This window comes from Canis lupus, chromosome 3 (genome assembly GCF_048164855.1).
Source record: "Canis lupus baileyi chromosome 3, mCanLup2.hap1, whole genome shotgun sequence".
NCBI classification, from domain to species: Eukaryota; Metazoa; Chordata; class Mammalia; order Carnivora; family Canidae; genus Canis; species Canis lupus.
In genome coordinates this window covers 42,476,426-42,503,904 of record NC_132840.1, presented here as the reverse complement: position 1 = coordinate 42,503,904, position 27,479 = coordinate 42,476,426, and the positions used below count along the sequence as shown (strand labels likewise).

Below are 27,479 nucleotides of genomic sequence, written 5' to 3'. Positions count from 1 at the left end.
ATTTACTCACATAGTTATGGAGGAAGCAGAGCTGGGATTTGAGCCCAGTCTGCTTAATTCTGAGTCTTGTGTTCTTTAATATTACATCCAATCCAAAGTTACACTGAGCTCATTTGGATTAATGTAGTGAGTGGAGACTTCAAGGACGATGAGGGACTTGAACTGGATGTGAGAGCTGGGTAGGATTTGGATGGGCAGAGAGGAGAAGGGAAGTCTGTCTGAATGTGGGACATAATATGAAAGGCAACGTGTCATGGGATGCCAGCACCTAGAAGGGGGCCTGGTACATGGAGGACTGTAGGATGGATGGATGAACAGATAATTGAGTAAGTGGATGGATGGATGGAAAGCTGAGTGGATAGGTAGGTGGGTAGGTGGATAAGTGGATGAACGGGTGGGTAGGTGGATGGATAAAGGAAAGGACAAGTAAGTGAAGATAGATGCCACTGCATGTATAGCATGATAGCCACTTACAAACCATGAATATAAAAATGGAAGTGGGAGTGATTTTTAATAAGTGTATCAATATCTCAACTCAAAAATCAATGTTGTAACTCAAATAGTCTGTGGACATATTTCCTAGAGGGTTTCACCTGCCATTAGAGTTAAGATGGTGCCGTAGTTAAGATTAAAGACTGATTTGAATTTGTATTTCACAATTTCCTGGCTGTGGGACTTTGGGCAATTTTCTTAACCTCTCTGGGCCTTAGTTTCTTCATCCGTGTAATGAGGATAATACCTTACAGCAGTCTCCAGAGGAGTAAACGAACCAGTGCTTATATAGCTCTTAACATAGTGCCTGGCATTTAATGAATGCTAAGTTAACTTTAAAAATAAATAAATACTGCAAGGCAAATTATTAATATGGGAACTTTTTGTGGCCAACAGCCTACCTTATAAGCAAAACCTATCATTCGTTAAAAAACATTTTCAGGGAGACAGAAGTAGTCTAGATTAAAGTATACTAATTAAAGCTTCTAAATAAACACATGACAGGCCAGAAAACAAAATTTCAAACCACTCAGCTTCTAAAATCCAAAACACAGCTCAGCAGCACAGGGACTTCATACTCAGAGACTTCAAAGGCACAGCCATTTTGAAACTTGAAGGCACCCATTGCTTACTTTCATGGCAAATCTGTGGCTTAAGAGTGGGAAAGAATCCATCTCTCTACACAGCCCAGAGGCTGTTGAAGCTAGTGGAAGCCCCAGTGTGGAGTCACAACAGAATTACCCAAAGCACAGGATGCAGCCATGGACAGCTATTGGCTTGTACAGCTTGAAGCTTGTAAAACTTGGGGGGCCTTCTTCAAGAAAAACAAGAAGAAACTGCGTTACTATTGCACATTTTACAAAGCACATGACCCTGTAAGCACATGGTGAGGGTCCTTCCTAAGGTTTCGCAGGGAGTCAGTGCAGGTGAGGGAGTCTGAAGCTTAAATTCCATTAGCCTTGTGGTGCCTTGCCTCTGGCCATAGGTGTGCGGTGCCTCTAAGCGGGGCTGTATTTGCCCTCAGCAAACATTACGTAGTTTGGATAAAGACCTCCAGAACCTCAGAACTGAAATACACCTCAGAAAGGAGCTATCTATCCCATTAATTATACATACAAGGTGACAAAAGTAAAGTGTTTTGGTCAAGGACATATTTCCTGTCCAAGGACAGACTAGAATAATTAGAGTCTAATGATCAAATGGGTTCCATAAGAGAGACTGCTCCTTGGAAAATTAAGAATGCTGATCTATTCTTTTGTAAATGGATATTTTCAGGGATCCCTGGGTGGCTCAGTGGTTTAGCGCCTGCCTTCCGCCCAGGGCATGATCCTGGAGTCCCGATCTAGTCCCACATCAGGCTCCCTGCATGGAGCCTGCTTCTCCCTCTGCCTGTGTCTCTGCCTCTCTCTCTCTCTCTCTCTCTCTCTCATGCATAAATAAATAAATTTTTTTAAATGGATATTTTCCACACAAGTTTTACAAAAGGAAAAGCATAAAAATATATAAATCTACAGGCTATGTGGGCAGTTGAGAATAGCTTTTAATATTTTTCAAGACTGTGGTGGGGAACGTTTCTTAAGTTCTTTTGAAATTGTCTACCGCAATCGAACCATTCATGTGCTCAAGAACTATGAAGCACCACCTTAGTTTGGGAACCCCTGAAAGAGAGCCCAGGACAAGGATCTGAGGAGGTGAGAAAGAGAGCAGGAGGCAGTGAGGGAAGTGGGAGGAAGACAGAGAAGGATGAACCACGAATAGAGGGTGTGAGCTAGTTTCTGCTCTGGGCTGCTGTTGTCCACTTCTGCTGGCAACTCCGTGAGGAATTGTGAAGACTACATCTCAGGATAGTCCCACTAGAGGATGCAAGGCCTTTTTTTTTTTTTTTTTTTAAAGTAATATCTACACTAAACATGGGACTTGAATTTACAATCCCAGGATCAAGAGTTGCATGCTGTACGGACTGAGTCATTCAGGCACCCCAGAAGATCAAAGTACTTTTATTTATTTATTTGTTTCTGTGTTTGTTTATTTTTAAAAGATTTTATTTATTTATTCATGACAGAGAGAGAGAGAGAGAGGCAGAGACATAGGCAGAGGGAGAAACAGGCTCCATGCAGGGAGCCCAGCACGGGACTCAATCCCGGGTCTCCAGGATCAGGCCCTGGGCTGAAGGCCGTGCTAAACTGCTAGGCCACCGGGGCTGCCCTCAAAGGCCTTTTTTTTTTTTTTTTTTTTTTTTTTTTTTTTTTTTTTTTTTTTCCTCAAAGGCCTTTTATTCATCAATTCCCACTCCCTGTGTTGAGGTTTGCCGCCAAAACATGACCTTCCTAGGTCTTCTGGGCTCTGCTGGTGACTTTTTCTTTCTTTTCTTGTCTCTTCCTTTTTCTTTTCCCTTCCTCTACTTTCCTTTGCTTCCCTTCCCTTTCCTTTCCAGTTCTTTGAAAAGCCTTAAATAAAAAAAAGCTTGATAATCAGCTTGCCACCACAGAACTGTCCGCCATAGCTGCAGCTGAAATCAGAAGCAAGCTAAGGAGATGTGACATCGGGCACTAGAATTGTTTCTACAGAGACCAACTATGTGCCAGGAGCCAATATCCGTCTAACCCAATATTTATTTTTAACCGGGCTGATCTACCCTCATGCTCCAAAGAGGCAAGAACATACCATGCTTCTCAAAGCCATAAGTCAGTCATTTAATAAATGTCTGTCTCATGCCCACCATGGCCCCAGTATTGTTTTAGGAACCGGATATAGAGTAGTGAACAAGACAGATCTTGTCTCTTTCTCATGAAGTTTATACCCTGATGAGGGGAAGGCAATAAAGATAGAAATGAATAAACAAAAACACAGTAAAATCTTTGCTAGTAACATGCTAACCATGCTGACAATTATAATATTGTAATGGGATAGTGACTAGCTACTTCAGAAGGATTAACCATGGAAAGCTGCCCTGAGGTGGCAGCATTTGCCTCAAGAGAATACTGGCAGGGGGTCTAGGAATGGAGGGGATTCTGGAAAGAGGAAACAGCTAGTGCAAAGAGTCAGTCCAAAAAGGAAGTTAGATGTGTGAGGAATCAAGAGAGGCCAGAGTGGAGGGTTGAAGGGGCAGATGGGGAGATCATGTGGGCTTTGCTGGCTACGGCTAGAAGTTTGGAGTTTATTCTAAGTATGTTGTGAAGCCTTTAGAGGATTTTAAACAGGGGAGTGATGTGTGGTGACTTTGTTTTTAAGAATTCACTTTGGCTGCTATTTGAAGACCCAGGCAGAGGCAGAAGAAGCAGCAGTACCATTAAATAAAAGCCACTGCTACAATCTGGGTCAGGGGTCTGGGGCCTTGGGCTGTGGTGGTACTCATGGAGAAGAGAGAAATGGAGAGTTTAGGATGTGTTTCTGAGGCCAAGCTGATAGCACTCTTAGATGCACTGGATAGAAAGAACCGAAGGATGATTTTTGGCTTGGGCATAGGATGCCTGGGGGTTATTTATTGAGATGGGAAAAAAAACCAAGTGTACTAGTTTGGGTTCTCCAGAAAAAGAGAACCAACAGGAGATACATACAGATTGAGAGGCAGAAAGAAAGATAAATGATAGACAGATAGATAGAAATAGATATAGATATACATGTATAAATATATCTAAAGAGAGATATAAAGCAATTTACTATAAGGAATTGGCTCACATGGTTATGGAGGCTGGGAAGTCCAACATCTCCCATTGGCAAGCTGGAGATCCAGGAGAGCTAACGGTGTAGTTCTAGTTTGAGTCCAAGTCCAAAGGTAAGAAGATACTGATGTCCCTATTGGAAGACAAGCAGAAAGAAAGAATTCTCTCTCTCTTTTTCCCCCAGAATAAATACTTTTGTATACTAAGGGAAAATAAGCCACATATTTTGAGGATGACTCCACTGAGAAAATAACACTAAATTTTAAAAAGGGGATTTCCATAACCAATGAACTATTTCAAATTTTTTGTTTAATTTTTTTGTTACTTAATGTACTTAACGTATGAAGAGCTAGTGTTGTTTCTTGCATCAGATTAATGTCTTAGATGATCTGTTCAAGGAAGGTCACTTAGTCCAACCTGATAAAGCTGATATCTTTCTCATCCTGATGGAAACACTGACAGCCACATTGAGGCTGTGTTTCTGGATCTGACCATGACAGTTTGGGCAGGAACAGCAAGACCAGAGCTCCAGCTACATTCTCACAGAAGAGCCCAGTACACCTGCGGGTGATAGCATCTTGCTTTCAAGGGTACAAAAGTGCAAAGCAAGAGAATACTTTTTATCCAGACTTTTATTCTACTCAGACCTTCAGCAGACTGGATGAGGCCCACCCACATGGGACAAGGCGATCTGCTTTATTCAGTCTACTGATTAAAATGCTTGTCTCCTCCAGAAACATCCTTATAGACACATCCAGACATAATGTCTGACCAAATATCTGGGCACCCAGGGGCCTACTTAAGTTGACACATAAAATTCAGCATCTTACCAGGGAAGAAATAATAATGTCACGATAGTACAAGGGAATCAAGATTTCAGTTTGAACCACATTAATTTGAAAATGACTCAAGTAAATGACAAGTGGACAGTGAGGTATAGAAGCTTGCAGTTCTGGGGAGAGGCTTAGGCAGGAGATATAAATTTGAGATTTATTGGTTTATGAACAGTTGGAAGCCAAGGAACCGGATGATGCCACCTAGTTAGAGAAGAGGAAGGGGCAGTCCCACATATTCTAACTCTGTTACTTCCCACCGCTGTCACAAAGCAGGGAACAGAGATGGCTGCTTCCACTTCACAGATATAACTCAAGGATCTTGAGCTGGAGAGAATATTCTGGATTATACAAGAGAGCATTAAATGCAATTCCAAGTGCCTTTATAAGACAGAGAAAGAAGGATATTTGGCACAAAGGAGAAGGCAGTGTGACCACAGAGGCAGAGATTGGAGTGATGTGGCCACAAGCCTCCAAAAGATGGGAGAGGCAACGAGGTTTTCCTCTGGACGGAGTGCAGCCCCACTGACCCCTTGATTTCAGACTTCTGCCCTCCTAGACAATGAGAGAATAAATTTCTGTTGTTTTAAAGCACAGATATTTTTAAGTAGCGGGGCTCTGGGGCAGATTGGTTTCTGTTGTGGCCATTTGTTGCAGCAGCCCCTGGAAATAATACATGGTATGACTCACTGCCCAGGGCTGGGCCAATGGCGTGCCACAGCTCAGCACACACCCGCTCTGATGGCTCACTGTCGTTCTCATCCTCTGCTATGCCTTGTCTCCATCACGTAGCCCCTGCATGCTCACAATGAAGGGGCAATCCCCTCGTTAAATATGGCATTCTTCCTTCATGTCGTGTTTGTGTTCAGTTGTGGGGCTAGAGCTGTTTGGACAAGGGAGAAACTGATCTTTCTTTTTAATTTAGTTTTCTAAATGAACAACACTTGTGTTGACATCATTAAAAAATTGGGTGGCTGAACAAGGCCTGTCTACTTAAGTGAGCTTCTTGGTCCTGATCTTAGCGTGGCTATACTCTAATGTAGAGCAGGGCTCCCAAGATGCTAGTGCCTTCAGATAACCTGGGATCCAGTGGGTCTGGGGCATGCCCTAAGAGTCTGCATTTCTTTCCTTCTTTTTTTTTTTTAAGATTTTATTTGTCTGAGAGAGACAGAGAGAGCAAGCACAGAGGGAGAGGGAGAAACAGACTCCTTGCTGAGCAGAGAGCTTGATCCAGGGCTGGATCCCAGGACCCTGAGATCATGACCTGAGCTGAAGGTAGACACTTAACCACTTAACCAACTGAGCCACCCAGGTGCCCCCAAGTCTGTATTTCTAAGGACCTCCCGGCTGATGCTGCTGTGCTGGTCTGAGCACTTTAAGTAGCAGGGCTCTGGGGCAGACTGGTTTCTCAGGATTTAGTTTCAGGGATGCTTCTAGGTGTGCCCTGAAAAGCATAACTAGATCAAATAATTCAGGGAAACCGTGGGTAAAGCAAATTCATCGAGTTTCCTATTTTCAGGACATCTTGCAGACCCCCATGACTTGTGCCACTAGGGGGAATCAATTATATGCAGTGGTTCCCAAATTTATTTAACCACAGGTTTTTTTGTCCCCATATATCTCAAAGACCAGGATGTTATAAAGTATACCTCTAGAAATGCTTCTATGGGAACACATTCCTCACCTCTTGCTTTTGGCCCAAGACTCCAAGGGGAATCTTTAATAACAGGAAGGAGCAGGAAACTGTGTTCTTGGCTTCAGAGCCAGACTCTTCCTTCAGGCAGAGACTTAAGTCAGTGAGATTAACGGCTCTGAACACTGGAAAATATGCAAAGTGCAGTGGCTGGAGTAACACAAACCTGGGTTTCAATCCTTGTTCCACATTTACTAACTATATGACCTTGAGCCAGTCATCTTCTCTGAACCTTGGTTTCCTAATCTGTAAAATGGGGGTTCTAGTATATTCCTATTTTTTTTTTATTTATTTTTTTATTTATGATAGGCACACAGTGAGAGAGAGAGAGGCAGAGACACAGGCAGAGGGAGAAGCAGGCTCCATGCACCAGGAGCCCGACGTGGGATTCGATCCCGGGTCTCCAGGATCGCGCCCTGGGCCAAAGGCAGGCGCTAAACCGCTGCGCCACCCAGGGATCCCATAGTATATTCCTATTTTGTGAGGTAATGATGAGAAGTAAATGAACTGAATGCATGTTGATGACTCAGTTGCCCGGTACCTAGTAGATGCCCAATGGAAGCTCTTATTATTACAATGATGCAAAAAAGTCACCACATTTCACGTGCACCCCATTTTTTACTCTAGTTTTTTATTTCAAGAGAGAGGGGGAAGGAGACGGCGAGAAAGAGAAAGCACAAACATTCTGACTTGGAAGGGAACTTGTGCTTTGAAGCTGACAAGTATAATTTGTCTTGAGACTGCCAAGCTCTTGGGTTGAGCCTTCATATTAGAAAAAAGAGACAAGTTTGATTAATCTGGGGCCTTCATTACTTACTCCATCTGGCCTGGCTTGGCACAGCCCCTTCCCTCTACAAACCGATTACTCCTTCAAAAGCCTCAGCAGAGTGGCCTCTAATGGGCTCTGACACGGCAGGGATGGGGCTCACGCAGCACAGAGATAAGGGCCCCAGCACCAGGGCCAAAACACTTCCAGCGCTACAGCCCAGATGCTGCACCACAAAAAGAAAGAAATGAACTGAAAAGGAGCCAAGGCCTCTGGGCCGGGGTAGATCTCAGGATTCCCAGGAGACCTGCTTCCCCACAGCGGGAGCAGCAGCAGCAAGGCTCACATGGATGGGACTGGTGATGTGGATTATCTGGCTGGGTGTGTTCCAAAGACTATGGGCACTTTCTAATCTGGCTTTACAGTCACACCGGGGAGAGGAAAGTGCTTGGGGGAAGTGAGGAAGGTTGTTGTTATTAGACATTTGCCAGTACAAACCTGCTGAGGAGGTGTTCTCACTTTGCCTTCAGTGCACATGGCCCCACAGTGATGGCCGGGGGGAGGGGGAGGGAAGGGAACCGTTGTTTCCTAAGCGCCTACTATGCTCCAGGCAGGGTGTAAGGGGGTGTGCACACCACTGGCTCTATCACTCAGCACAAGCCTGCGAAGCAGACATTACTATTCTTTATTGAGAGATGGTAATGTGTTTAGTCTGGGCTGCCCAGGAAGTGATACAGCCAGAATTTGAATGGAGGACTGTCCACTGGGGCATCCATGCTGGTCACTGGCCTATTTTGCACCCTCAGTAGCAGCCTGTGGGTTGGAGAGAAATTGTGAGTGGGGAGACTCCCCACAGCCTTGGGAGGTGCTGTGTCCTGAGCCTTCTCTCCTAGGAGGTCGTAGAGCACAAAGGCTGACGCCCTGAGGAAGGTGGCGTTCTAGAACAGAGTACCACCCCACATAGATCATTCCATCCATCAGGAGCTTGTTTATCTTGGATCAGGGGACTGCTGGTCTCTGAAACAAAGATCTGCTTCAGAGCTGCTTTGAACAAACAGCTATTTCAAAGGGCCATGGACTTTGGCTTCCAGGACATGAGGTGCCAATGTCCAGCAAGATATCTCCCAGGCCTCAGAGAAGGGAGTTTGTTTTGGGAGGCTTGATGAGTCAGAGACTGTACAACACTGCCATCTCCTGGGAGCAAGGCCTGCACCGGCCTGGCCAGGTAGAAATCCAGCTCAGAATACCTGACTCAGGGGTACCTGGGGGGCTCAGCCGGTTAAGCCTCCTACTTGATTTCTGTTCAGGTCAATGATCTCAGGGTTGTGATCTCAGGGTCCTGAGATTGAGCTCCAAGTTCAGAGGGAAGTCTTCTGGAGATTCTCTCCCTCTGCCCCTTACCTTACTCTCTCTCTCTCTCTCAATCAATAAATAAATCTTAAAAAAAAAAAAAAAAAAAAAAAAAGAAACCTGACCAAATTAAGCTTCCCCAAGGGAACCTTCTCTAGTCACATTATGAATCAGGATCCCCAGTGTTCCTTCATTGGTTACCAAAGCCCACAGAGACCTAGAGTATGGGCCTAGGAGTCCAAACACTCAACTGTTCATTTTTTTCATTTGGCAAATATTTACTGAGCACCAATTTTGTGCCAAACAATGTGCCAGGCACTGAATACACAATGGTCAAGGCAAATGGTCCATAACTTCATGAAGTTTATATTCCAGCAGAGAAGATGGACTGTAAACAAGGAATTGTCTCATAGTAAACAAGGAATGTGTTCATTATATGGTGATGAGTGTTTAGAAGAAAAAGCACAGGGTGATGCAGGAGAACTTGGTGCTGATGGGGAGATGAGGACTCTGGCCTAGTCAGTCAGTCAGGAGAGCCTTCCCTAAGGACATGATCTATATGCAGACACCTGAAGGAAGTATAGGGATATGTCAAGCCAAGTGACTGAGGAGAACAACATGTGTGAAAGCCCTGAGACAGGGGCACCTGGGTGGCTCAGTGGATGAGTGTCTGCCTTTGGGTCAGTTCGTGATCCCAGGGTCCTGGAATGGAGTCCCACATCGAGCTCCCCTCAGGGAGCCTGCCTCTCCCTCTCCCTCTGCCTATGTCTCTGCCTCTCTCTCTGTGTCTCTTATGAATAAATAAATAAAAGCTTAAAGAAAAGAAAGCCCTGAGACGAAAGAGACCGGAACATTTGAAAAATGGAAAGTTCTGTATTGACGGGCCATCAAGAGAGAGAAAAAGACTATGTGAGGAGAAATAGGCAGTGATCAGATCACACAGTGTCTTAGAGTGCCATGTAAAGGATTTGGCCTCATATTGGTCAAGTATCTTTGTTACGTATGTCAAAAATCTAACTTAAACTAGTTTAAGTGATAAGGCAATTTATGGGTTCATAAATTAGGAAGTCTGGAATAAAGCTTCAGTTAGGGCTGGATCCAGGAGCTCATATAGTATCATTAAGACTTCCTTTTCAGCTAATCAATTGTTTCTGTTTATTTCCACATTTCGTATTAAGTAGGCCTAATTTTCTTCTGCACTGACAGATTCTATCAATCCAGTAAGAAAATAGTAATTGATATACACTAGGCCTCCATCTTCACAATCCTATGGTTCAAAAGGAAAAGAAGGTTACTCCTCCATCTCCATTTGGAAAATAAAATGCAGACAAGACTCTGATTGGCCCAGTCTGGGTCACATATATATCCATTAGGCCAATCACTATGTCCCTGGGGATGCCTTACCATGATTGACCTAACCTGGGCTGGCTTCCTAAAACTGTAGCTAGAACAGAAGTGGAGGGTGAAGAAAGGAGAAAGGGAGGCACCATGCCTGACAGCCCCAGGGCCATATGGGATAGGGGAGGAGTTTCCCCCATGGAAAAGTGGTTCTCCATCACAGGAGAGAAGTGGAGAAGATTGTAGGATATACAAAAACATTGACAAAACAATATAATTGGTAGAAAGCTATGAGAAACCCCTGGAGGGTTGTAAGCAAGTGAAAAACAGGGTAGCTTTTTTTTTTTTAAAGACCACACAGGCTATTGTAAGATTGAAATGGAAGGAACAAGAGTGGAAGCAGAAAGGACTTCAGATTTTAAGCAACTGAAACACTTCCCAACTACCTAGGAGTTATCTAGAAATGTTCCGAAAACCATAGCAAAATGTTCCTTTTAAATGAACGATAGAACTTGCAAGAAATTATGAGAAATCCTCATGGGGTAAAGCTAGAAGACAAAGGGTTAATTTGGTAGCTGAAATTATAACTCCCCAGGAAAGTTCTACCAACCTCTGGTAACCAAGAGACCAACATTTTAACAGTCATGTGAGAAAAGAAGAGAAGGTCTTGGGCCTACATATATGGTATTGGATCTGAGAACCTTCTTCCCTCTATACCCATACCACACATAAAGCTGGGCACTTCAGTGAATGGCAAAATAACGGACCAGGAAAAAAAAAAGCACCCATTGCAACTGAGAGATAACAAGAAAGCATTTGTGTCTTGGCCTAGTCTGTGGATGGAAAAAAGCCATCCCCTTGGAGGGGCACCTAGGTTGCTTAGTTAAGCATCTGACTTCAGCTCAAGTCATGAACTTGGGCTCCTGGGATTGGGCCCCAAATCAGGCTTCTCACTCAGCAAGGAGTCTGCTCATTCCTCTCCTTCTCCCTCTGCCCCTCCCTTTGCTCATGCTTGTGCTTGGTCTCTCATAAATAAATACATAAATAAATACATAAACAAATAAATCTAAAAAAAGCCACCTCTTTGATACTTTATAAACATGAGTTTCTCATAGGTTTGGGTTGAAATTCATTCCACTTGCATGGTCCTAGAGCCACCAAATTTAAAAAGGGCTCCAGACTAGTCACACCCTTGGGGTATCTGGGAGAAACAAACATAGAACTTCTCTGGAGACCCTCAATCCAAGATATACCCAAAGGAAAGTCCCACTGAGCAAATGTTCACAATCCCAAGCTGAGGTTTCTGGCCATCTCTTTCCCCCATGATGACCACACAGACCTTCAACTGGCCACTAGGGCATTCCTGGCTCCATCCCAATCTGTTTCTGACCTTCCTAATTTCTGTCTTCAAGATTCCTCTTCGGGATCCCTGGGTGGTGCAGCGGTTTGGCGCCTGCCTTTGGCCCAGGGCGTGATCCTGGAGACCTGGGATCGAATCCCACATCGGGCTCCCGGTGCATGGAGCCTGCTTCTCCCTCTGCCTATGTCTCTGCCTCTCTCTCTTTCTCTCTCTGTGACTATCATAAATAAATAAAAATTAAAAAAAAAAAAAAAAGATTCCTCTTCCTATCTCTGTCCTGAACTGAGCCAGCGCTAGCCCTGATACTTACATCACTTCTCTGGGTGGGAACCTCTACCACCCTCTCTACATGGCTACAGAACATGGTTCCTTTAGTTGTGAGGCCGCTGGCTGCCTCCAGGGTGAGCAATTTTTCTTCACCTCTTAGACCCAGCCTAGTGGTGGGATACTACATCTGGGCACGACCCCACATGCATGGGGGGCCATGTGCCTGGACCCTACATGCTAGACCAGTACAGAGAGAATGGGGGGAAAAAAGGAGAATCAGGGGCAAGCTCTAGGCTGGTCCTCATCCCAGTCTGTGGCATCTCGTGGACATGGCTTGGACTGGTGGAACCTGGGCTTCTCCTGCTACCAGAGCCCTCTTGTTGGCCAAGCCCAAGTCTGGTACGCATTAGACAGTGGGTGTGGGGAGCCTCTCCTGACTCCACCCACCTGAATTGAAGAGTGTAATCTCTGACCGTGCTCTGGGAACCTGAATTCCTTCTTACACCACAGCCTGTGGCAGTGAGGCTGGCTACATGGAATGCTGGCGCTAAGTTCTGAGGTGGAAATCAAATCACTATCTGACTTAGAAAAACAGATTCAACACAGCAGTCTTTGTGAGAAGAGAAAAGACACGGAGCAGACCAGAAACACGAAAGGAGTTGGTTGGCAGCTCCTCCCTGCCCTGCAGTAGGGAGCAAAGGCCCGCCCGCCTGTTTTCCTGAGAGACAAAGGCAGGGCCTTCACAGCCATTGCCAGGGCAGAATTCTCTACCTGGACCCTAACAGGCCAGGAAAATAACCAAGTCGGGGCACCCCTCCCAGACATGTTGAGGGTGTTGAGGAGGGTGTTGAGAGTGGTGACAATGAGCTCCATGAGCTCACACGTGGAGATATGCTTTGTTAACAGCAGAGGACAAAAAGGTTGGTTCAGGCCCTGGGCTGTGTGCCCTGCATAGTGCCTTGGGCCTGCCATTCTTACAGCCCTCGCTGCACACAAACACGTGACCCAGTCCCTGTTGCAGGGAATTGCCATTGAGGGCTAGCACTGGCTCAGTTCAGGACAGAGATAGGAAGAGGAATCTTGAAGACAGAAATTAGGAAGGTCAGAAACAGATTGGGATGGGGCCAGGAATGCCCTAGTGGCCAGTTGAAGGTCTGTGTGGTCATCATGGGGGAAAGAGATGGCCAGAAACCTCAGCTTGGGATTGTGAACATTTGCTCAGTGGGACTTTCCTTTGGGTATATCTTGGATTGAGGGTCTCCAGAGAAGTTCTATGTTTGTTTCTCCCAGATACCCCAAGGGTGTGACTAGTCTGGAGCCCTTTTTAAATTTGGTGGCTCTAGGACCATGCAAGTGGAATGAATTTCAACCCAAACCTATGAGAAACTCATGTTTATAAAGTATCAAAGAGGTGGCTTTTTTTAGATTTATTTGTTTATGTATTTATTTATGTATTTATGTATTTATTTATGAGAGACCAAGCACAAGCATGAGCAAGGGAAGGGGCAGAGGGAGAAGGAGAGGGATGAGCAGACTCCTTGCTGAGTGAGAAGCCTGATTTGGGGCCCAATCCCAGGAGCCCAAGTTCATGACTTGAGCTGAAGTCAGATGCTTAACTAAGCAACCCAGGTGCCCCTCCAAGGGGATGGCTTTTTTCCATCCACAGACTAGGCCAAGACACAAATGCTTTTTGGCCTTGACCTTCTTCCTATACCCATACCACACATAAAGTTGAGCGCTTCAGTGAATGGCAAAATAATGGACCAGGAAAAAAAAAAAAGCACCCATTGCCACTGAGAGATAACAAGAAAGCTCTAAGGACACAAAAGGCTACAAATCATACAATTCTATTTATATGAAATTCTCACATCAGGTAACCATAGAAACAGAAAGTAGATTTGTGGTTACAGGCTGGAAGGATGAGGGAATGGGGAGAGACTGCTAATAGGTACCAGTTTTTTTTAGGGGTAAAGAAAGTATTCTGGATTGGACAGTGGCAATGGTTGCACATTGTACAACCTGGTGAATACACTAGAAACAGATGAATCATATACTCTAAAAGGGCGAATTTCATGGGATGTGAGTTATAATTCATTTTTTTAAAACAGCACTCTAGAGTAGCTGACTACTACTTACAGCTACTGGACCTTGCACAAGTTTTACAACCTCTCTGGGCCTCAGTTTCCTCATCAGTGAAAAGAGGGATAGTAAGAATCCTCTAACAGAGCACTGAGGAAAATAGCTAACTCGCCACACTGCCTTTGTCAGTGCAATTTTATTGCTCCATGGGAATGGATATCCTTCCCCATCCTTCCACTTCCAGTCTCCTTGTCTTTACCTCTGCAGTGAGTCTCCTGCAGGCGGCATGTGGCTACGTGTTTGGTTTTTATCCATTTTGCCACTCTATCTCTAAGGAGCATTGAGGCCGATGACATTTAAAGCAATTATGGACAAGTAGGTCCTTATTGCCATTTTGTTCACTGTTTTCTGCTTATTTTTGTAGCTCTTCCATGCTTCTTTCTTCTCTTGTTCTCTTTCCTTGTGACTGATGACTTTCTGTAGTGGCTTTCTGTAGCTTGGCTTTCACTCTATTTTCTGTGTATCTATTGTATGTTTGGGGTCTCTGGTTACCATAAGGTTAATATACCATCCTAAGTATATCGCAGTCTACATGAAGTTGATGGTCACTTAGGTTTGAACACATTCTAAAAAATCTTTTTTTTTTCAGATTTTATTTATTTATTCATGAGAGACACAGAAAGAGAGTGAGAGGCAGAGACATAGGCAGTGGGAGAAGCAAGCTTCCTGCAGGGAGCTTGATGCCAGACTCAATCTCAGAACCCTGGGATCACGACCTGAGCCAAAGGCAGACGCTCAACCACTGAGCCACCAGATGCCCCCAAAAGAACTTTTTGAATTCCCCTCTGGCATGTTTTATGTGTATATTATCATAGTTTACATCATTTAATTCATAATTTTACTTCTAATTATGGCCTTTTACTCCACTTAAAGAAATCTCCATAACATTTCTTGCAAGGCCAGTCTAATGGTGATGAATTCCTTTAACTTTTGTTTGTCTGGGAGGCTCTTTTTCTTTCCTCTGAATCAGAATGACAGCCTTGCCAGGTGGAATATTCTTTCAACACTTGAACATGTCCTGCCAGTTGTGTCTGGCCTGCAAAGTTTCTGCTGAAACATCAGCTGATAATCTCATGGGGATTCCCTTGTACATACCTGTTTGCTTCTCTCTTGCTGCTTTTAAAATTCTTTATCTTTAACCTTTGATGTTTTCATTACTGGGTGTCATGGTATGGGCCTCCTTGGGTCATCTGGTTCCACCTTATGGAAATTTTCAGCTGTTATCTCTTTAAATAAATTTTCTGCCTCTTTCTCTTTCTCTTTTCCTTCTGGGGCCCCTATAATGTAAATGCTTGTTTGCTTGATGTTGTCCAAGAGATCCCTAACCTATCCTCATTTAAAAATATTTTTTTCTTTTTGCTGTTCAGCTTGTGTGCTTTCCATCATCCTGTATTCCAGATCACTGATCTGTGCTTCTGCATCCACTAGTCTACTGTTGATTCCCTCTAGTGGACTTCTCACTTCAGTTATCGTACTCTTCGACTCTGGTTGATACTTTTTAATATTTTCTCTTCATTGAAATTCTCAATGAGTTCTTCCACCCCCTCTCTCCAGTCCAGGGAGCATCTTTATGACCATTGCTTTAAGGTCTTTGTCAGGAATATTGTTTATCTCAGTTTCATCTAGTTCTTTTTCTAGGGTTTTGTCTTGTTTCATTTGGAGCATATTCCTCTGTCTCCTCATCTTGGTTAACTTTCTGTGTTCGTTTCTATGTAGGTGGAACAACTACTTCTCATAAACTTGAAGGAATGGTCTTATGCATATGGTCCCCAATGGAGACTGTGCATGCCTGGTGGCTGGAGCTGTGGCTGGATGGGCTGGGTGTCTTGGGATACTCCATGCTGGGGCTGCCCTGGTGGAAGGCTGGAGCTGAAGGGGGAGTGGGCCTGAATGGTCCCAGAGCCCCAGTAGAAAGAGTGTCTTGGCAGGAGAACTAAAGCCAAAGTGGGTGCAAGCAAGGTACCCCAGGGGACTCCACGCAGGGGGCATCCTAGCAGGATGGCTAGAACCAAGGCAGGGATGGGCTGGGCATTCTCAGGGTGCTCTGCACAAGGGGCACCTGGTGGGGCAGCTAGAACTGAAACAGGCATGAGCCTGGAGGTCCCAGAGCACTTTGTTCCAAGGATGTAGAAAGCTGTCTGGAACTGAAATGGTGTTGGTCTGGAGTGTTCAGGGTTCTTTGCACCTGTGTCATTTTGGCAAGATGTTAGAGCTATAGTAAGCACTACAGGGGTGTCCTGAGGAGACAGGCTGGCTATGATGCTCAGCCCCTGCTGCTATCTATCAAGGTGGAAGGGGAATGTAAACCATGGCATTTGCCAGCCCCTCTGACCCAGAGAGAGTTCTAGTGGCTCCCTTGACTTTCAGCAAGTTCTAGGGATGGTACCTTCATATTCTAGTCGCCCTTTAAAAATTTTTACTTACTTATTTGAGAAAGAGAAAGAAAGAACAGGAGTGGGGGACAAGAGGCAAAGGCAGAGGGAGAAGCAGACTCCCTGCCAAGAAAGGAGCCCGAGGTGGGGCTCGATCCCAGGACCCTGGGATCATGACCTCAGCCAAAGGCCGACTGAGCCCCAGGCACCCCTCTAACTGCCTTTTTAAACCATGGTTTTTTTTTTCCTGTTCCCCAGGGCAGACAAATCAGCTCACAATTGCTCAGTATTATCCCTCCCCACTGCAGTTGATGGCATGGAGGTGGGAAGGGTAGGAGTTCCCTTCATTTTCACGTCTCCTCTCTGTTGCTGTTCACTGTGTGGTCTATTTTTGGGGTGCCAAAGCTGCTCAGTCAGCCCTCAGTTCTTCAGAAGGAATTGCTTTATCAGTACATGTAGATTTGGTGTCTGTGGAGGTGAGTTCAGGGTCTTCCTGTGTTACTATTTTGGAGCAGAAACCTCTTTACCAGTGTGATATTAATGCACTATATTGCAAAATAATTCCAAATCACCAGGCAGAGAATGACGAGAGTAAGATCCATTAAAAATTTTTTTATAAACATACTGCTTAGGTATGTCACATCACACTTCACTTTATCTATGGGAAATATCCAGAGTATTTGGAACCTATACCAATTTGTAACTTAAGCTCCAACTTCCAAAGGAAAGCACTCTAAGGCTTGACTTGATCTGGAAAATTTTACTCTGAAGTTAAATTTTTCAAAAAGGAAAGCATCTGGGCTTTAAAAAAAGAATCCCTTCCTGAACCAACAGCACCTTGAATTAAGATTTCAAAATGTATAATTTTCAACCATATTTAGTCAATATTTCTCTATATTCCTTTGACAGTAACTGGCCTAAGGCAAGTACCCATTGTTAATTCTAATTACTACACTAGGGAAGTTCTCTGCAAAAGGTGTGGATAGATTAAATATGATTGAAATAAGTGCTGAAGAAACATGCGGAGAGGAACCAATTGATGGTGGAAAGGAGTTGTAGGTCAGAAGAGCATTTTATTCATTCATCAGTGCATCACAATGATGGACACGAAATCTGAGAGGTAGTGATTAAGAGCAAGAATTTGACTTACTGTGTTTCATTCAGAGATCTGAAACTTACTGTAACTGTGACTTCAATCAAGTTACCTAGACTATCTGTGCCTCTGCTTTTTGATGTAGAAAATGGGAATAAAAATCACACACAGTGTCCAACAAAAAAATTCCTGGCAGCCTATTGGAATAAGGGTCAGAGCCAGATTTAAATTGTATTGAAATAAAAAGAAATGTGAATTTTTCTTGCATGAGTTTATGGACTCACTACACGTTTATCGAGTCCCTACTACTCACAGGCATTGAACTAGTCCCTGGGAATACAATGCAAGGCATCATTTTTCTACTACTGTAAGGAGGTATGAAGTGTTGTGGTCACCCAAAGGAGAGAGTCTTACTCCTGGCAAGGCAAATCAAGCAAATTTGTTCCTGTCTTACCTCAAATTTCCAATAGAAAGTGTGATTATTCTAACTCATCCTTTTGAACCAAGCCATAGGTCATAGGTGATGAGTTGCTGACTAGCCAGTAGATTGGCTGCCCTTGAGTCAGGAGTTCACCCCTGGTCTAAGCAGACGTGACCAGGAAATGTGATGGTGTCTCATTGTACCAAGCATGGTTGTGTCTTCCCTTCTAGCAGAAGCTAGTTTCTCTTAGAAGAGGAATGGGGGCTGGCAGCCGGGTGGCTCAGCAGTTTGGCGCCACCTTCAGTCCAGAGCATGATCCTGGAGACCCAGGATCCAGTCCCACATGGAGCTCCCTGCATGGAGCCTGCTTCTCCCTCTGCCTGTGTCTCTGCCTCTCTCTCCCTCTGTGTCTCTCATGAGTAAATAAAAAATAAAAATCATAAAAAAAATAAAAGAAGAGGAATGGGGACACTGCAGACAAGACACTGATACAAGGAAAAATTTTCCAACAGATGCACAGTATGAGCTAGGTCAGGCCAATGTGGAAAAGCATGAGATACCTGGGGAACAATACAGACAGGGAGTGAAGAAGTGGATTGTGATTGGAGATAAAACTGGAAAGGGCAGCTGGAAAGGAGCCAGCTGGGCTGAACACTGTCCCCCTGCTCTGGAAGTCAGGACACTATTGGACTGCAGGGCAGGTGAGATGGTGGTCACTATACCCCAAATGCTCATGGTGGGCCCACTCTGGGATCACAGTCATACTGGATATTGAAGCAGGAATCCGTGGTCACTGTTGTCAGAGGTCCTCTTCCCACCCATCCACACACATAAAAGACATTTTGAAGGTAGTCTTTTATTCTCTGGAAATTGCTACATGATAGAAAGCATGCTCAAGGCAGATGAGCAGAGATAGGAACATAAACATGAATTTAGGGGTTCTGAGAGGAGCTGTTCTTATGATGCCAAGCAATTACCCCACAGAATAACCAGTATCAGACTGGTTTGGAGAGACTACAAAGATGGGACAGACCCCCAAGTCTTTCTTCCATAAATCAACCACACTGCAAGGGGTGACCTACTGAGGACACTTGGGACCCCTAAACTTGGGCTTCTATTTTAAACTAGCTTTGACCCCTTCCCAACTATCAGTTGCATAAATATGTCTGACCACCACCATCCATCAGTAGAAAACATTATATTATCAAATTGTACACTGGGGTGCCTGGGTGGTTCAGTCAGTGGAGTGTCCAACTCGACACTCGACATTTTGGTTCAGGTCATGATCTCAGGGTGGTGAGATCAAGCCCTCTGTGGGGCTCCATGCTTGGCAGAGAGTCTGTTCAAGATTCTCTCCATCTCTGCCCCTGCTCTTTCACCCCTTTCTCAAATAAGTAAATTTTGTAAAAAGAATATACATCAAATTTTATTATCAATTTATCTTGCCAAATTCATTTTAAAAATTAGACCTGAAAAAATTATTTTCCAACAGAAGTGAGGCTTTTGTTCTAGCTCCAGATTTTATTGGACTTTATAATCTGATCAACTCAGGTTCAAATCTCAATTCTACCACTCGCTAATTTCAAATTTAGGCAAATTACCTAATCTCTCATAGCCTCCATTTCCTCATCTGTAAGATGGAGCTAATAATTCCCATCTTTAGGGCTGTAATAAGGATTTAATTTAATTAAATGACAATCCACCTTGTCATTTAATAAGGTGATTGATACATGTTAGTGGTAGTAGTAATAGTAGTAGTAGTAGTAGTAGTAGTAGTAAAAGTAGTAGTAGCAGTAGTAGTAGTAATTTGTACACTCTGGGGCAAAGAATCTGATTGCTAAATGTCAGGTTTACTGCAAATCTATTGCACAGGACAGCTTTGAGGATGAAATGAGACAGTGAGCTGAAGTGCTTTGAAAAGTGCTATACAAGCTGTAGGAATCATGAAGTCAGATATGGAGGATGATTATAGCCAAGGCAGCAAAGTGGCAGATGGAAAACACCAAAGTGTAGGAAAAAGGTGGGTCCATTACCTTAAAATAGTGAAATCAAACTCCAGTTCACTTCGGAGTTTAAAAATACCAGTAAAATTATTTTATTAGTATGTTTTATGCTGTTTCTGAAATCAATGGCGATTTATTTCATTTGACAGTAATCATTAATGTTCTCCTTATTGGACACATATTTTTCATCAATTTACAGACAGACTGATCTATTTTCAAATAGGCTTTTGCACCCTCTGTGAAGTATTAGTTAGACATTGTAAAGGTCAGAAAGTAAGAATATTCCCAAGTAGCAAATAAGTCTTCATTCATCTCCCCACTGCAATTGATTACTATTTCCTGTCTAATGTATTGAGGTTGCTGGAGCCCCATCTGAGCTTAGTTGAAATACTGCTGCGATTGATTCATTATGTCTGTACAGGGTATGAGAATGTGAGGTGATAGCACGTGTCTATACTCAGATAAGTGAGAGATGGATGCTCCTGGTGAAAATAATTTCTAAATCAAATTTCTTCTCATATTCATAGGACTCTGAACGGCTTATTTACTGGGAAAAAATTTGAAAATTGTGACAGATTGTATTGTATTTTCCAAAGACAGCTACAAGAGCTCCCGTCTTACATGCTCTTCTGCAATGTGACCTTGCCACTCCCCCCAAGATTGGTAGAATGTAACTCTCCTGCCCTTGAATCTGGGCCGGCCTGAGTGAGTTGGGCAAAACCGGTTGGATATAGGTAGGTAGGAAAGAAAAACACAGCTCCTGCCTGGTTTTCTTGGTACACTTGCTCTTGGGAAGAAGCTCCTTCCTAAGTAGCTAGCACCATGCTGTGAGAAACTCAAGGCTAAAGAGGTCATGAACTGGAGCAGCTGTCCATCAACAGTTCCCACTGAACCCACCCTTCCAGTCCGGGTGCCTCCACATGATACCAGTCCCTGGGCATTTAAGTCATTCCTCATTCCCCAGCTGGTCGAGTCTTCTCAGGTGAGGACCTAGACACTGTAGGGCAGACAAGCTATTTCCACTGTTCCCTGATTTCCTGACCCGCAGAATCTCTGAGCATAATAAGATCATGCACAAGTTTACCAACACTAGATTTGGGGGTGCTTTGTTTGATAACAATGGTAAACTAGAAAAAGAATCCCAAACACCAAGGGTTGGAGGTGGCAGGTCTGCTCTCTACATTGTGATTGTGAGACTGCACAGGCCATGTAAGCTCTCAGAGTTTCTATTTCTTTATCTAGGATGATAATTGCCCTTCTAATCACAGTACAAAAATGAAGTCAGAAAGCAATAGATAAAGAACTTTCACAAAATAAACGCTGTCGTGAAAAGCAAACAGATTGCTACTCTTAACTGGAAAATAGCACTCTGAATCACCGAAGACATGCTTTTTACAAAATACTTATTAGCCCACACCCGCAAATCCAACTTAACAGATCTAGGTAGAGTCTTCACATTTGTTGAAAACCAAACCAGAGCCCTCAAAAGTCCCACAGGACAAGCAGACAGACATGAGACAGACTCTCGCTGGCAGTGACCTCACTTCTTTTGTATAATGACATGCCAAATTGTAAGATTGCTTTTTGCTCTCATAATGGGAACCAACACAAGTCTCTCCTTCTTCCAGAAGGTACACACTGTGTGCACCCCAACACTGGGAGGCCCAGGGCTGCTGTGCCTACCTTACCCCATTGCTTTCCATGAATCTGCTCGGAGGTGGTCTTCAGGACTTGGGCCTGGCTTTGTTGATTCTATTTCTTGAAGAAAAATAACTTCTTTCCCTACCAGGCTAACTTGGTAGAACCCTTCCCCGACCCTACCCCCAAATAACTTTTGTAGCAATGGGAGATAAAATACTTAACATTTAAATTTAAGTTTTATTCAGAGTGACCATGACACACGTATCTCCCATCTGCTGCTGTTATCTACCCAGACCCTCTGTCCCAGGTGCTTTCTCACTTCCAACCTCTAAACTTTATGAGAGTTCCTAGTTGGCTATTCACTCACTGTGAAAGTTGGTCAACTCACTTATCACCTGCAAAATGAAGATGATCACACCCCACAGGCCGGGTGAGGGCAGGGGGTCACAGCTGAAGAAAGCATCCTGCCATGCAATTAGATTTCCTTCACTCTTTCCAAAAATTGCTTTTTGAACTTTTGCTATGTGCTGGGTGTGAGGCAGATCCTGGTTCAACACTGATGAAAAACCAGTCCCTGCCTTCTAGGAGCTCCCAGGGCAGCAGGAAAAATGGAAAGAAAACAGGCTATCAACATGGAGCATGGTAAGTGCCATGTGGAGGGTTCTATAGGAATACCCAAATTCCCAAACCAGACATTGGAGGCTCAGAGAAAGCTTCTTAGAGAAAACAGTGTTTAAGGAACAGGCAGGAGTTAAAGGGATGTGGTGGAGGATGGGATGGAAGGGAAAAGTGATCCAGGCAGACAGAAGAGCAGCTACAAAGACAAGGAGACAACAGAGCACAGTATTTCCAGCAAACTGCAGGTGGCTCCGTATGTCTGAATGTAAGGCAGAGAGCAGAGGACAAGGAGCTGGTGGGAAAGGCGGGAGGCAGGATATATGGCCTTACAGGCTGTACACACAGAGGCATTTGGACATTAGCATTGGAAAGAGCACCTAGCTGATGACATGGAGAATGGACTAGAGGGGCAAGAATGGAGGCCCAAGGCCATGAGGGGATCTCTGTAGTCATTCAGGCAAGGTGATTTGACTCCGTTCATAATGGTTGCAATTACTCCTATCATACCCCCCCTTGCTGGGGGTTCGGAACGTGAAAACATGAGGGGTGTGTCTGCTACAGGAAGGCCAGTTTTTCTCTAGTGGATGAACTCTGAGGCAGAGGAAGCAGAGGGATCAAGGACTGGCCTCCCCCTGAAATGCAGAGAGCTTGGTATTTGTTTTCATTCTCTGAAGCAGGGCCCATCTCCTGTAAGCCTGGCCATTTTTTGGACCTGGGGAGTTTCCCTGAACTGGAATCTGCTTCTCCAAAATGAAAGCTGAATGTCAAGAGGGAGGGGGAAATGTGAAATTTCAGAGTTTAGCTCCAACAGTTCCAACCCAATTTTCTCACTATAATCCCCACCACACCCCAAAGAAAACAGGCCTGACTCACAGACCACATCAATCCTGGCAGGCGGGGAAGCTTGGCTGCAGGCTGCTGGTCTGCCTGCCTCTCAGGGCCCCATCCCCCAGCATTCCTGGCGGGCACATGTGTTGGGGTGTATCTCTAGAAGCCACAGAAAGAGGAAATGTGGTACTTACCCATGCCCATCCCCACTGCTCCTTGGCCCCAGCCATCTCCCTCTTTCACTCTGAGCTTTTAACTCCCAAACCTGTAGCCACATGGGGTCAGGGAAAGCAGCTGAATTATGATCCGGGGTGAAGAGGAAATTTCTTTCTTTCTTTCTTTCTTTCTTTCTTTCTTTCTTTCTTTCTTTCTTTCTTTCTTTCTTTCTTTTCTTTCTTTCTTTCTTTCTTTCTTTCTTTCTTTCTTTCTTTCTTTCTTTCTTTCTTTCTTTCTTTCCCTCTTTCTTTCTTTTTCTTTCTTTCTTTCTTTCTTTCTTTCTTTCTTTCATTATTTCTTTCTTTCTTTCTTTCTTTCTTTTTTTTTTTTTTTTTTTGGAAGAAATTTCTAAAGCCATTCCAGGGGCCACAGACTTGGGAGTTTCTGCAGCTGATTCAACAGATGGAGAGTCAGGAAAAGGGTCAGGGAAGTCGGTGAGATTCACATTCAAAATCCCACTTCCACCACATGATGGTAGCTGGGAACCTGGGGTAAATTACTCAGGCTTCTGTTCTGTTTCAGTTGTCTCAGCTCTAGAACAGGAATAATAATGTCTTGCTTGGAGGGTTACTAGCAAGCCTGGAGCCCAACATCTGAAACTGAATAGGTGCTTAGAAAATCTGGATTCCAGCATCAAGTACTACCTACCCAGCTCGTTAGGCAGTTCTCCTGTACAGTCTCCTACTTGTGCTGGCCTTCATTCCCTCTGCTAGCCTTAGGGGCAGCTGGAGGGCAGTAACTGTGTGCCACACATTCTTCCCCTCCTGTGACATCTCACACCTCATGTGGATCAATATATATTTCCTAGCTGACTGATATACCCAAGTATCAAGATCCCAGGGCCAGGGCCACTTGGGTGGCTCAGCCAGTTAACCAAGGTGTCTGACTCTTGGTTTCAGCTCAGGTCATGATCTCAGGGTCATGAGATTGAGCCCCATGTCGAGCCCACACTAAGTGCAGAGCCTGCTTCAGATTCTCTCTCCCTCTGCCTCTGCCCTCCTCTACCCACACCCTCTGCATGCTGTTTCTCAAAAAAAAAAAAAAAAAAAAGATCCCAGGGCCAGAGGGTGGTGGAGACATTGATGCCAAAATTAACACTCTCTGGCACCCAAGGCACACAACATGACCCCTTAAAAAATAAAATACAGGGGCATTTGTGCAACTGCACAAACCTTTCTTTCACCTGTTTGAAGTAGCCAGTCAATAAAAAGGGCAAGACAAAGTATTGGCAAACCGTGCAGAACAGAGCTTCACCATCGGGGTATATGTCACCACTATCCAGTGGCGCGACATTGGGCAAGTAACCAGATCTCATCTCTAAAAAGGGAATATTTGGAGTATGTCCCTCACAGAGTGACTGACAGCATGTAAAGAGTATGTGGAGGATCCCTGGGTGGCGCAGCGGTTTAGCGCCTGCCTTTGGCCCAGGGCACGATCCTGGAGACCTGAGATCGAATCCCACGTCGGGCTCCTGGTGCATGGAGCCTGCTTCTCCCTCTGCCTATGTCTCTGCCTCTCTCTCTCTCTCTCTCTCTCTCTCTGTGACTATCATAAATAAATTTAAAAAACTTAAAAAATAAAAAAACTTAAAAAAAAAAGAGTATGTGGAAAGCACTCAGAACAACGTCTGACATTTAATGTTCAATAAGCACTCAGCTTCCTCTCATCTTTGTGAAAACTGAGTTCTGTTTGCTGGGCTAGACCCTCTTGTGAAGTGACAACACTGGAAATCTTACCCCAGAGACCCTGTCACCTGGAGCAGGGAGTGCACTCTGGGTGGAGGAAGGGTACAGGGCTGAGCTGCCTCTCTGGCATAGTCTGTATGGCAAGATGACTTTGTGGAAATGCCCTGTAAACCATAAAATGCATTACAAGTGTTAATGTTACAGTTTCTTTTTTCCTAACACCTTAAAATCTTGAAACAGTATTATAAACCTAATCTTAATTTCCACTTGATAACCTACCGTGAGCTAGATAGATAAAGTGCCCACTGCTTTACACAGGTTCACTCTCAATGACCCTATAAAGTAGGAACTATTTTCATCCTGATTTTTTAAAATGTTTTTTAAAAGTAGGCTCCATGTCCAATGAGGGGCTTGAAACTCACAATCCTGAGATCAAGAGTTGCAACTCCACAACTGAACCAGCCAGGCACCCCTTCCTCCCAATTTTAAAGATACTGAGAACATATTCAAAGGTGACTCAAAGTCTCAAGAAGGATTCAAACTCAGGTCTATTGGCTCCCCAAACTATGATTTTAACTACCACATTACACTCATGGGTTGAATATAAATGTTTTAAGATGGGGTGCCTGGGTAGCTCAGTTGGTTAAGCACCTGCCTTCAGCTCAGGTCATGATCCTAGGATCCTGGGATGGAGCCCCATGTCGAGCTCCCTGCTCAGCAGGGAATTCTACTTCTCCCTCTCCCCTGCTCGTGCTCTCTCTCTCAAATAAATAAAATCTTTAATTAAAGATAATAATTGTTCTAAGATGAGTAAGATGCCAAAGGGCTCAAGATATCCAGCCAAATGCCAGTAATCCTGCTCTCAGATTCTAAGAGTTCTGCTTCTGTCCTCTCAATAGGCATTATGGTATCTCAACACCACAAGGCACATGACCGTGCTTGCTATTTAATATCTCCTGAAAAACAAACAAAAAGATCTCCTAAAAATCATCTTGCTTTTCTTCATTCCAAATTAACTATGTTGTGCTTACTTTATCTGCCTCAGATGGATCCAGGGCTCAGTTGACCCTACCAAGATATGAAATTACAGTTCCTGAATATAAGAATTTTAAACCTAGCACAGAGAACATTTTGTTTTCTAGCTAGGACATCCAACAAAACACAATACCTTCTTTAAAAAAAAAAATCTACTTTCTTTTCTGAGAGAGCATTTTGAAGTTAAGAAAAAAAAGACATCAAGAAATAGTGGCTTATTTTGCTTTAATATCCCAAAATATTCGTGTGAATGGGACTATGTGGCAAAACAAGGCAGAAATCTGTAGACAAGTACGTCTCACTCTGAGGAAAGAACAGATCAGAGAGAAGGCACCAGAAATTGCATTTTGCTGGATCACATGTAAACAATTAATGGGGGAAGAATTCACCAAAGAGAAAGGAACTTGTGCTGTCATTTCATTGGCACATCCTAAGGATGAGAAATGGCCTCACTAGCTGATGTTCAACCTCCATCTCACATTGTAAACAGAAGGTGGTGCTAGGGAGACAAAACCCATACAACAGCAGGGCCTAGGGGCATGAAAAGGGAGGGACATTAGCAAAAGCCCCTGGGTCCTCTTTCCCTCATGGCATCTCAATCGGCAGTGTTGCACTAATATGCCATTCATCAACAACTGGTTAGTAGAAAACACCAAATCCTAAAAAGCCTGGGTGAATACATTTTGTTTGTGTCCATGCTCTTCCATCAGATGACTTGGAGGGTCCTAGGGTAGAGAGACGTACCGCATCTGGCCTGTCTTCTTAGGTGATAACGGTGGGTGCAGTGCGTCCTGTCTTCTCTTGGAGTTGGGACACCTTCAGAGCAATGGAAATAAGGGGGGCCAACATGACCTGAGGGAGACACAAGGAGAATCTTTTCCATTACTTTCTCTAGACACAGAGCCATAGTACCAGCCCCAAGACTGTCTCCAAGAGTCATCTAACTGCCTCCTCCCATATTCCAAAGTCTCCTCAAACTCTGTAAGTCTAAACACAAAGATGTGATCTTTCTCCCTAAAATCTGCTTCCAGCATTCCCTATCTCAGTGACTCAACACCTCAGTCTATCATGTAAAGCTAATGAACAACTTAGAGTTACACTTGACCCTTTTCGTCTCCCATATCCCCCTTGTCCAATTTATTCATAAGCCTAAGTGGCTTTTACCTTTCTAAGTATCTCTCAACAGCGACCATTTCTTTCCATCCTGGGGCCACAGATCTTGCCTAATCAACATTCTCTTTCTCACCTGGAACAATAGTGCTTCCACTTCCACTTCTGCATCCTCCACTTTGTTTCCTCCACTGTACCCAAAGAGATCTTTCCAAAATGTGACAGCACTACCCTCCCAACTACCTCTCACTTAGGGGGAAAAAAATAAAAGAACTCTGCTGTTGCAGAATAATAGAACATTATATTTTATAAATATTATTTAATATTTTTTAATTAAAAAAATTTTTAAAGACCACTTCTCTAGCTCAACGGCCCACTTTAGAGATGAGTAAACTGGTACCTAAAAACATGAAGTGATTTAACCAAATGACTCAAGGACAGAGCCACGAATAGTTCATTTCCTACTGCCCGCTGTTACTTTCCCTCATCTTAATCTCCACCAACTCATTATTCCTGGATGAAAGCTGGAGAAGCAGCTCCGTATGCTGACCACACCA

General features: G+C 44.0%; 1 protein-coding gene across 9 annotated transcripts in view; it reads right to left on the bottom strand.

Annotated features, from left to right (window-relative positions):
* Positions 1-27,479, bottom strand: part of PGM1 (phosphoglucomutase 1) — a 157,697-nt gene that overhangs the window by 68,921 nt on the left and 61,297 nt on the right. For 4 of the 9 annotated variants that reach the window (XR_012028202.1, XR_012028200.1, XR_012028201.1 and 1 more), the window contains exons 11-12: positions 26,557-26,664; positions 4,171-4,287 (exon numbers count right to left, since the gene is read on the bottom strand). Coding sequence is in view for 5 of the 9 variants with exons in the window: in XM_072820565.1 (XP_072676666.1) it covers positions 26,575-26,664 (90 nt within the window). In the remaining 4 variants the exon portion in view is untranslated. Of the gene's footprint in view, positions 1-4,170; positions 4,288-18,622; positions 23,626-24,771; positions 24,942-26,020; positions 26,665-27,479 lie in introns of those variants that run through there. The other 5 variants (XM_072820566.1, XM_072820562.1, XM_072820565.1 and 2 more) reach the window with 4 other exon arrangements.